General features: G+C 38.2%; 1 protein-coding gene across 1 annotated transcript in view; it reads left to right on the top strand.

The window, feature by feature from the left end:
* Nucleotides 1-12,394, top strand: part of gucy1a2 (guanylate cyclase 1, soluble, alpha 2) — a 40,221-nt gene that overhangs the window by 22,408 nt on the left and 5,419 nt on the right. Inside the window, exons 5-7 of the mRNA XM_032511943.1 lie at nt 4,375-4,587; nt 5,916-6,188; nt 7,703-7,846. Of these exons, the coding sequence (XP_032367834.1) occupies nt 4,375-4,587; nt 5,916-6,188; nt 7,703-7,846 (630 nt within the window). The remainder of the gene's footprint in view (nt 1-4,374; nt 4,588-5,915; nt 6,189-7,702; nt 7,847-12,394) is intronic.

The raw sequence follows: 12,394 nt of genomic DNA, 5'->3' as shown, positions 1-12,394 counted from the left end.
TTTTTTTTTTACAGTTTTCAGCGGTGATCCAGAATGAAACTAAATTAAGGGGACTGCTTTTCTGCTTGGGGTCAACATGTGTTTTTATTTATTTATTTTTTTAAATTTGTTTATGATCTGCAGAAAAATCTGCAGAATTTTGCACCCGCACATTCTGTCTGGTCCTGCTTACCACTATGTTCATTTTGCCCTTCCTTTCTCCTTCACTCACCTCCTCTTTCTCTGTTCTGTGATGACAGAGATGCAGGCAGAAGGAGAAGAGAGTGCTGAGTTAAACAGAGACGCATAACTAGGCCAATACAAGTGCCTCCAGGGATGTGTGTATGTGTGTGTGTTCATGTACTGTATGTTTGGATCTGTGCATCAGTGTGTGTGAGAGTTTACAGCAGAGCAAGACGGAGTGACAGAGAAACAGAGACAGAATCTGAGAGTAAGGTGGTGAGACCCTGGTATAATTATACCTACTAGACATGATTAAAAACAACTACAGTTGTTAGATGGAAATTTCAACCTTCATTGTGTAACAGGAAAACACAATGAAACAGCAAAACAGCACCACAGTAAAACAACTATGAACATTAATGGCAATCTTGAAGTCCTGGAGGTTGCCGTGATGGAGTTGCTGGCCCTGATGCTGCGATGCAGGGCAACCCACATTGACGGTATCAGTGTGCACAGGACACTGACTTAGTCTAGACTTCATAGTGACTTAGCTTGAACTTTGGGTCTTTTTAAGGTTTACCTAAATAGGCATTGTTACAGCTGTTGCTTAAGTAGTAAGGAAAAGTACACCTCGCCATTTTTTATATATAAATGGCAAATTGCAAGGCCCAGTTGCACAATCTGCATTGCTGGTTATATTGCTTGTAACAAATTATTAATCTGTAACTATAGCAGTCTCATTCCACAAAATGTCACATTTATTTCTACCATCAGATAAACACACTAAGCAGTGTTTCCTTTAGGATTTTTTTAGCAGTGGGGGCAGGTTTGTCTGAACAACAACCAATTTTTTGAGGAACTATAAGGCACTTAACATCTGTCACAGGTCTGTACTTAGAACCCACCCACCGCAGTAACGTTTTTGGTGGAGCTGTTTGTTTTATTGTCGACTCGGAAGAAATCGAACGCTTTGACAATTAACTACATCAACACAGCAGTATGTGGAATTAAACTGGACAGGCCCAACAACCTCTAAATAGTTCTTCTTGTTGTTAAATTGCAATGTGAGCGGCAGCAATCATCCTGCATAATGTCGGCAGGATAATTCAAAAGGTAACCACGACTACCTTTTTTGCACAGCCCTGTTTCTGATACCGTAATGGCAGAAATGTTGCGATGGTGGGCCGCCACTACAAAATCAGCATAGAGGAAACACTGCTAAGTACAAAAAGTCATTTTCTCTTTTGTAATTTGTATTGATTTAAGGGACAGCAGGAATGTTATTTTTGCAGTCTTTGCCATCATTCTTGTCATTAGTAATAACATTATACTCATCAAAATAATTGCTGAAATCTCTGGAAAAGATGAAATTATTGCCCTGTTTTACTATTGTAGCAATGTTGCTGTATTCCCAATGTTCAGGAATTATGATTGCTTTCAGAAATTATGACCAAAACAATACAAAATGTATCAGATTATTCTGTAATGTGCAAGATCCATTTATAATTTGAGCTTTTGAGTTGGTGTACTCACATGACTGTTTCTTTAACTACCATGACACCATAAATGCTGCTGAATTGGCGTGGCAGTGTGTGCAGATGTTTGGCATATGGTAGGCAAAGTGGTGTCTGTGTGTGTGCGCGTGCATGTGTGTGCGTGTGTGTGTGTGCGTGCGTTTGTGTGCGTTTGTGTGTGTGTTCTGAGCCAGACAATCAGTAGTTCATACTAACTAGATCACACCAAGTTGTGTTTCAAGGCATGGGTGTGTCTGGAAATTGGGCTCTGTGGGTTGTAGGCTGCATATGTGCATATATGTTTGCATGTGTGTTTAAATGTATGTATGTCAGTATTTTTAAGAAACAGACAATCAGAAGCAATATGTCTCTCTCTCTCTCTCTCTCTCTCTCTCTCTCTCTCTCTCTCTCCTTCTGCCTCTCTCTGTGTGTGTGTGTGTGTGTGTGTGTGTGTGTGTGTGGATGTAGACTGCATGTATTATGCAGACCTAGGAGAGCCTTGTGCTATAAATAAAACAGGGCTACAGTGTGCTCACTGGCGGAATAATCTATCTGACACTATGGAGAAGGAGAGAGAGAAAAGTAACTGAAGAGACAGAGAGTAGAGCAGAGAGAGAAAGAGAAAGAGAGAAAGGCAAGAATTAAAAACAGGTGAAGATGGAGAGAAAGAGAAATTAAAGAAAATAAAGGAAGGAGCAGGTTAAGGACTAACAGGAATATATAGCAGGAAAAAGAGAAATTGTGCCCAGGTAGAAAGAGAAGCGTGGCTTATCCACAGGGCTTCTAGATGCAGTTAACACGGTGTAACAGCTAAGAGTCGTATTTAAAAGGGCAGCATGTCTTTCCTCGATATCTCCTTGGGAAATCAGGCCTGTTTTGATCTCTCTCTTCTTTAGCAGAACCTGCACATATTCTCATCATGTTTAATTGCTTGTGAGCAAAATGTCAAGAAACTAGTGAAATCCATACTTATTCATATTTTGCAAACACTGTTGGCAATAATTCCCCAAGTGTTTGTAGATCTGCAGTCTTGCAATTGTTCATTCAAAATGACCATGTCTTTTGACAGAAATAGTTGTATTCAACTGAAAAACTTGCTTCTTGATTTGGTTTAAAATCTTCAAAGATATTACACAGCATTTGTTGTTCAATGATACATTTGGATAGAGTGTGTGGGTCAAACCAGTGGCATTATAATGATGACAGGATTGTTTCTTTAATAACTAGGAAGGTCACCAGTTTACAGGCTTTTACCATATATCTTACCATGCATTATACATTAGACCCTTTCAACTAAATCACAGTAATCTGATGTTGCTGTTGTCATAATCTCTGTTTTATCTACAACATGGTGTGTTTAGTTTATGTGGGGTGTGTGTGTGTGTGTGTGTGTGTGTATACACACGTGTATGAGTCCAAGTGTTGGCATGAAAGCATAAAAAAGGGATGCTCTTTTCATTATGTTCATTATTTTTATGCTTGTTACAGTTTTTTTTCGATTGCTAAACAAGGTGCACAACTGAAGCTACATGTGCAAAACTCTAATTACAGTCTGCACTACCTACAGTCACCTGAGCTGAACAGTTCACATCTCCTGCAAAACTCATTCCAAGAAACACAACTCTGAACACACGTCTCAAAACAGTGTTAGTGCAGCAAACACTATGCACATTTAATGTAATATACCAATGTTCACGTAAGGTAAACAAGAAGGAAAAAACATCAGCAGTTTGCTTCAGTATAGTATATGGAAAAAAAACTAAAGGTGCATAACAGTAACATAGAATAGTGTGACTGATCCTGCCCCTCTCCATTATTATGCAGCAAGTCTTCTTCATCTCATTGGATGTCTGCATCATTTCTAAATACTAATGAATGTGGTGTTTCCATTGCTTTCACCTTCATTACTTTCTGAAAAACAGTCCAACTGCAGTTTTATTATAGTAAAGGTAGTGTTTTTCACATTTTGTTTTTATAGCTGTGTATGTAACTTCAGACATCTTACCTGGGAATATTAGAATCTTTGCTCTTTTGCCTGTTTTTCTACAAATGGTACAGTGTATAATGGTTTGTAATTCTTATTTGGTGTTTGTTTACAAAAAAACCTATATATGTTCAATAACTAGTCTAAAACAAGACACCTGCTTAGGCTTTCAGCTAAAATTGCAATCAGCAGTGTTTGATAGCCACCGGACGGAGATCTGTATTCTGTTTTGAATGGAAGGTTAACAGTTATGACAGCAGTGTGTTAGCATCTGAAAAACAAACTAGAGTTTGGTCCACATGAACTGCTGCTGTGCAGACTGTAATTAGAGTTTTGCACATGTGACTTCAGTGTCGTTTAGCAATCAAAAAATGCATTTCCAAAGTCGTTGGCACAATATGACCTTAAGATGTTTCCATAGACCTGCAATGAAGTTGGCGAGACATTACAAAAGAAGCAGTTGTGAATCACACAGTGAATCATTGTTTGTCTGTTAATGTTCTATGTGGGAGTACATTGGTTTGAGAAAAGCAAGTATCAGGTAGACATGACATCAATACAAGAAGCTAATGACAAACATACTGTCTGAATCTTAAAATCTGTCTTCCATCCCCCCCTCAACTTTTTGAATACCTATGAAAAATTAAAACTTGACAAAAGGCCTTACTTTCTTAATTCACATTGTCTTTCCCATTTGATTGCTCTGCCTGCCAGGTCATGGAGTTAAAGGGTCAGATGATCCACGTGCCCGAGTCCTGCTCCCTAATGTTTCTGGGCTCGCCACGTGTTGATAAGTTGGAGGAGCTGATGGGCAGGGGCCTTTACCTGTCAGATATCCCCATTCATGATGCCACACGCGATGTTATCCTGGTGGGGGAGCAGGCCAAAGCCCAGGATGGTCTGAAGAAGAGAATGGACAAACTTAAGGTAGAATGGTTTATTTAGTGTGGGTATATTTCTATTTACAGTGAATGAAAACTGAGGAAAGTTTATCGGACCAGTTTGCCATCGGAAAAAAAAATCAGGCTAATCACTAGCCAGTGAGATGTTTTGTTTCTTTGTGGCTTCTTGTTGGAAGACAATTACGTGAAAATAACATATTCCACCTGCTGGAATATGTTTAAACTGTTTAAATTTACAACTGATTATAGGCACTAGCTTGTGTTACAGCTTGTGTCAGGTAGTACTGGTAAAATGATTTCTTGTAAGTTTAAGGGGCTTTAGTTGCCACTAAGCCTTACCATCAACTAAGACGCCACACCATACATTAAATAAAGTTTCCAGCAACAGGAAGGGATGCATGCCTTACTTGAAACCGAGTGAGCTCTACCTGCTTTTGTCTTGTGGTTGGGGGCCAGCCCCGCATCCCATCCTTGTTATGCCAATCGTACCATCGTATCGTTAAGTCACTTAAGGTTAACAATAGAGCAGAAAGAAACTAAACCAAAATACTTTAAGGATGAGGGATATAATTTATCAATGACGGTTATCATTTATCATTAATTGTCCATTTTGGTCTCAACAAAAAAGGTTACGCTATCAGCAGCACACAGTTCTTTTTTCTTCCTTCTCTACTCTCTCTATAGAGCCTGCCCTGACGGGCTCTTATTAGGTCGGCCATATTGACCATTCAATCAATGAGCTAAACAGTTCACATCAAAATGACAACCTGTAACCCTGATTGCAAGTGATAAATTAAAATACACACACATTTACAGTGTGTTTCCTCTGTGTCCTCCATCATGTTAGTTGCCAGACAACTCACTGAAGGGAACATGGTAAATCCAATTTATTGGCTTCACTGACTGATTCATGGCTGGAAGAACATGGCTCCTGGGACTTGCTCTTATAATTTTCTCTTTCAAAGTACCCTTAAGCAAGTCACTGGGTCTTGACCCAATCCTATGCATCTGCTCACTGTAACACTCATTCACTGCAACTACTCCCCCAGGCCCCTTTTATAAATAGCTATATCTTAGTGACTTCATGACTGACTTGCTTGCTTGAACAATGGTATAGCACTACATCCGACAGATTTGGCATTAAGAAGCTCGCCCACAGACACACAATTACGCATATGCAGATTCAAACAATCAAAAAAAATTAAATTAATGCACAAATTCATTTGCGTGCACCAGCAGTTTTAATTTGATGCAGTACTCCCACATCTAGTCATCGTTGTCATCAGTGCCTTCATCAAAGCAAAGCACACAGAATAAAACCTACTAATCTCCTTCCCTTCTCTCCTCTCACAGGCCACATTAGAGCGGACTCACCAGGCACTGGAGGAAGAAAAGAGGAGAACAGTTGATCTCCTTTATTCCATATTTCCAGGTGATGTGGCACAGAAACTGTGGCAGGGTCAGCCAGTGCCTGCTCGCAAATTTGATGATGTGACCATGCTGTTCTCAGACATTGTGGGTTTTACTGCTGTGTGTGCCCAGTGTACACCTATGCAAGTCATCTCCATGCTCAACGAGCTTTACACACGCTTCGACTACCAGTGTGGCATTCTGGATGTTTATAAGGTCAGTGGGCAGAAAGAAAAACACATCTTCTTTGTGTGATGTAATAATACCTGTTGGGGGACTGAGTATATATTTGTGTGTGTGTGTGTGTGTGTGTGTGTGTGTGTGTGTGTGTGTGTGTACTTGACATGTGCATGTGCCATCATGAATAGGTGTGCTTGTGTTGTGGAAAAAGTAACTGATTAATGGCCAGTCTGTGGGAGCTTAACAAAGACGTGTCAATGTTGCCCTTCTGACAGGGTGCTTTGGGCCTAGTTACAGTCTCAATTGCAGTCTGCCATCTTTTTCTCTTTTCATCCTTACTTCTATCATCAGATCAGTATCTCTTTTTATTTTTAATTCTTTCCACCATTGCTTCTCTCCATAATAACCATTGCCATAATCGTTCCTCTCTATCCAATTAGCTCAGTCCAACAACATATACGTTTCACTTTCCCATAAAACATGCTTTCCTGGAGAAAGGGAAGAAGAGATACAGAGAGGAAGGCATAGAGACTGAGTTTATGTAAGAGGGTCTATCTGTATTGCAGCTGAAGAGTGAGTGTGTATGTGTAAAAGAGAAAGCAGGAACAGGAGGACATTGAGGTACGCATATGTTGTCATTGTCATGGTTACTGTTGAAATGATTTAGCTGGTGACAGGCCTAAATGAGAGCAGTTTGTCTGCTAGTTCTTTCACCTTCTCTTTCTCCTCTTGTGCTATCTTTTTCTTTTCTTTATAAAGACCGTGTCAACTGTCATGACACCTAACTCACTCCTTCAACTGGAAATATGGCAATATATCACTAAAAGTTGCACTACTTGTTTGCTTTATCAACATGCTTAATTTGAATTTAACTCTAGGAAGACTTGCTTTTACTGCAAATGTCTTGCATAATAAGCTTAAATATGGACAAGGAATGACTAAACTCCATGGTTTAAATCTTTTTTTATCTGTGTATGCAGCAGTTGTTAAGGATTTTGAATGAGTTCATTATACTATTTAGTATCATACATTAAGAGATAACCTTTTCAGAATTAAACCTCCCTTAGTCTTATAGCCAACAAATAAAGATTGGCAAAGTTGTATCAAAATTCAAGCAGAATGTTTATTATTTTTGCTATGTCAACTGTATTTCAACAAAGATGTTTGAAAGGAAAAAAAATAATAGATACAAGAAAATCTCTTACGGTGGGGACAAGTGCATTTGGGTACGTTGCCAAAATGAATTCCTTACTGTATGTCGGAAACACTGTACTGTTGCCTAAAATATCAAGTGGTATGTAATCTCATTGGCAATACAAACAAGCCACAAATTATTTGTCATGCATTTCAGCTGTTAACAAGCATCTTTACGTACCAACCCGTTAACATTTCACACTTTTCAAAGCAGACTCTGGTGGTTGATGTTGGACCGTAATGTCATGTGGCTGTTAGCCCGGCGGTTAGCCGGGTGGCTGAGCATATACAGTACATCAGCATATACTCACAGCCACACTTCAGTTTCTGCCCCTCCTCTTCCATTTCTCATACAGATCGAGACAATAGGCGATGCCTACTGTGTGGCAGGAGGTCTTCACAAGAAGGTCGATAGTCATGCAAAGCCAATTGCACACATGGCTCTGAAGATGATGGAACTTTCCGAGGAAGTGCTGACACCTGATGGGAAACCTATCAAGGTGAGTTTTTTTTTTTTTTTTTTGGAGCACTGCTCAGCTGTTAGCACAAGGAAACTTGCTTAATTTGCTTGAATTGTTTCTATTTTATTAATCGGTGCGTTCATTATATTTACTATTTTGGCTTCCCTTTGTTCCTGTATTTTCACATGTTCATAATTTGCTTCCATCCCAGTCCTTCCTTTCCCCATAATGGCACTGCTGTAACACATGCGAGAATATGTGGCTTCATTACTTGTTAGCAGCGATCTGAGTTTTTGTTTGCTTCATCTCTTCACGCAATTCCTCTTTTGCTACATCCATAACTTAATCACTTTGTGCCATTTTATATCTAGTCTGTTTTGTTTTGCATACTTAAATGTATCATCAGCCATACGTTTATCAGCCATACATTCTCTTGTTGGTGCAGAACTCTCTCTCCAAAATGTACTTAAATGAGCTGTATTGCTGGTCTGATTTCTAAATGTTTTCCATACTGTAGGCCTATGTGAGTCTGTGTGCGTGAACGTCTTCTGCAGCTAGTTTTTTGTCACAAATCAGCAGCTGATTGTTAATTGTGCAATTTATCTTTACTTTTTATAACTTGTTTCTCCTTAACATTTTAGTTCATGTGCACCATTCACTGAACTGTGACAGTTCATTTTAAGAGATTAACAGTGACTTGAAACATTTTTATAAGCAATCTTGTACTGACAGAAATGCATAATTTCGAGCAACATGTCCGATTGATTACAATTCTGACCTGGTTATTAAGATCTAGAATGCATTACATTATTGCATTATAAGATCTCCTTGGCAAATTATTAGCCAACTGTAAAATACTTTTTTGTTTTTAGAAGTAACTGAATTAGCCGGTATTGCCATTAACGCTTCCTGCTGAGGACAGTTTTCTTTAATCTTTGCCTTTAGACAGTAGTGTAATATTGAAATTGAAAGATCTGTGCGTCTGTCTGCCTGTGTCTGTGTCTAAATCTACAGTACCCAAATCATTTTGCAGGTTCTGAATGTATTTGTGTTGGTATTTACACATGATGATAACAGAATACATTATTGATTGTGTTGTGATTTACCTAATTTCTTATATTTTGATGTTGGACATAGATAAATGAATGGATGGACTTATGGTGGAAGATGGAAAACATAGGTATAAAAGATCTGAATTGATTGATGGATGAAGTATATTTAAAAGAATGGATCAATCTATTTTAATTTTCTTAAAGAGAGACAATTATTGAGAAATTACTTACTTTATAAAAACGTTATTATTGTGCTATTAGCTTTGTGGTACTTGGGGTGGTCGTTCTATGTGCTCCCAGAAACGCCATCAACCTGTTTTCTTTTTAATTTCTTTTATTTACCAGTTAATTCTTTGGCATTGCCCTGCTATATGGCATATGTATCCCATTCATACTATTTCAGATTCAGAATCAGATTAAATAGTATTGTAAGCATAAATACCAAAGCATTGCACATCTTTGGATGCACCTCTGAGTGCTTGCTTAGTGTTTAAGGAATGTTACTTAATAATCATTGACAATTCACAAATAGAGATATTTGTGTCTTGCATGACAAAATCCTGAAAAAACTCAGTACCATAAGTAATCCATTTATTTGATTCTTAGTCTTTTTTTATTAGTTATTTTATTTTTAATACACAAAGATAACATTCCCTGTAGTTTTAAAGGAGTACGGTTGGACAATAAAGACAGAAAGAAAGAATGTGCAACAAAAAATATCTTTTGAGCTTTTGGTTCAGAGGATTTTGTTTTCATGAAATGAGGCAAGAGACATAAGAGTGTACTACAAAGCAAGTTCAACAGAGCCAGTGTTTTTTTGCCTTAGCTGGCTCAAAAAGCCTAAAGCTTGACGAGATTACTGGTACCACGATGGCGGTTATCAACGTGCTCAGATAACACATGTCCTCTTCTTCAGGCTCGCGTTCCCATAAAAGGGATGTAAAGAGCGTGATTAGACTTTCATACTGCACTAAATGTACTGATTGCCTGCCTCCTACTTCCGCCTATGAATAATATGACAAATATTTTATAGCAAAAAGGCTAAAGACAAGAAGAACTTTCTAAATGTTTTGTATACTCATAATGAATGAAAGAAAAAAAAGAATAGAAATAACAGACTTGTTATTATTGGAGCTTAGCAATTTTTTTCCAACCCATGTGTCCATCACTAATGTATTTTTCACATTCACACACTTTAATTTTCATTCTGATTTGCAGTGAAGTACTGCACTATGGAGTTTGGCACTCTAGCGGCTGCGGATGTTTTTTAATGAAGATGCATTTATTTACAATTGGAGAAGATGAGTAGCTATGTGTGCTGTGTGGGTGTATGCATGTGCTGTTTTGTTCTATGTACAATATGCTTCTGAGTGTAGTGTGTGTGTATGTGTGTGTGTGTGTGTGTTGTTTTTCAACTTGTCTGGATCAATGACAGAACGTTTCCAGAATAGTTGCCTCTGGATGTTCCACCAGATGTCCCTCGCCTTCCGTTCTCTGTTGCCATTCTCAAACTCCGTAACCTTGGGAAAACAACAACAAACTGCGAGCTAGCAAGCTACACGCTGAAAATTTGGATCATGCAACAAGGAAGGCCGGTTTGGTTCTTTCAGGGAATGATTGTAAAGAATTACAAATAATATTTGTATGGCATTTACTATCTAACTAGGACTTTTTGGGACTGATCGGCAGGAATTTACATTAACAAAATACACACAGGGATACATCAGAAAGAACAAATTACTTTTAACTATGTATCCTGCTAATTAAAATAGCTCATGTTACTGTAATGTGTGAACAATTAAAAACAATTAACTTAATGTTATTTGTCTTAATTTGTTGGATGCAAATGTGTTCTCCTTCAGGAGACATTTTGCATAGCCACCGTCGCTGTGACCGGAGCTTAGCCCCGCCCAAGATGATTGTGATTGGTTTAAAGAAATGCAAACAACCCGGAGCATTTTTTTCTAGTATCCAGGAATTTATCTGTGGTACAGCCAGATGTTAATTCACTATGCTATGGCGATGTGGTCAATGTGAGACTAGTTTTTAACTGTCCATATTTTGTTACTCTTGTCTGTCTCTATCTAAATCATAAATCATCTCTATCTCCAATATTTATGCATTTCATAGGAAGTCTCTGGTCATGCAACTGTTTAGAAAGACTAGTTCAATGCCGTTGAAGATGTTCCTGTTTGGAACGGGTTGATTGCTTGACCTGTGGTTTTGGTGCTTGTAGAATTCATCAAAACCAAATTGTACCCCAAAATTACTGACAGAAGAACCCCAAACCACTTCATATGTAACGCCCCTGTATACCCTACTACTATAACTTACTGATTTTGAGACTGTTGTCTTGTGTCGCATGATCTTTAACAAATTTAACATTTCAGCAGAGTGTTTAATTTCCATACAGGTTTGTTGGCTTGACAGTTAACGGTGAAGTAGGGGATTTGATTTGTGTTGGTATTTTGGCGACGGTAATGTTATATAGTGTCTGGCTTTTTGTTGAGTTTCTTTTTAGCAAAAAAAAATAAACACAGAAAATCGTGATGTTGCTTTCAGCTATCCGCTCGAGCTCCAGGAAAGTGAAGAGAAAAAATTAAGTTTTGTAAATCCATGGAGCAGGTAAAAAGTAAAACGCGGTTACACCACCTTCCCACCAAACGCGCCCCCAAACACGGACAACGATGTGACTAAAAAACAGAAGCTAAGTTTCCATCCACTTTTCAATTGAATTATCTGAACTCATGCAAATAAATCTGGTGATAGTGTGTTTCCATCCAATGGCTTTAAAGCGAATAAAAACCTGTGCGGACACACAGGCCAAAACAAAATCGGAATGGAAATTTCAAAGGAGAACACACTGGCTTTAGCATTGTTGTCAGAGAAGAAAGTGTTGAAATACACAGCATTTTTCCTTAATATCTGATGACATATCATGGTAATTTTATGATTTAATACAGTAAATATATAACATATTTCTCTTTTTTTTAAATAGTGTAACGTCCCTTAATAAGCGGAAGGTTAGCTAGCTTATCTCTCAGCCAACTACAGGTGTATTATCTCATGCGGCTCACACTCATAGGTAGCTGACCCGCATACAGGCTTCACAGCATCTCAGCTGACAACATGTTCACTTGTGTTTCACTCAACATTACTAATTTGGACTGGACTAATACCTCTGAACAGTGACACTCTTAACATTTAAACATTTCAATAACAAATTCAACACACTCTGCTAGGTTTTGGGCTGACTGCCACAGACAGTTTAGGTTTACTTTAAGTATTGAGACAATGACTAACATAACATTGACAATAAGAAAAGTATAGGATAGTGGTAGCCTTATCCTTGTGACACTGCAACCCTAGTTAAAATTATTGAACCTATTTTTTTCTGTTTCAGAGAAGACAGCAGAATTATTATTATGTTTCCATTGAGCGCATTTGGTTTTCAAGATGTTTAAAAATACACATGGGAATGACACTGATTGGGACAAAACACTTAGCTAAAGGAACAGCTAAGACAGATAGCTTT

Source organism: Etheostoma spectabile, chromosome 3 (genome assembly GCF_008692095.1).
Source record: "Etheostoma spectabile isolate EspeVRDwgs_2016 chromosome 3, UIUC_Espe_1.0, whole genome shotgun sequence".
In the NCBI taxonomy this organism is placed as follows: Eukaryota; Metazoa; Chordata; class Actinopteri; order Perciformes; family Percidae; genus Etheostoma; species Etheostoma spectabile.
The sequence above is the reverse complement of the archived record's forward strand: the minus strand, read 5'-3'. Positions and strand labels throughout refer to the sequence as shown.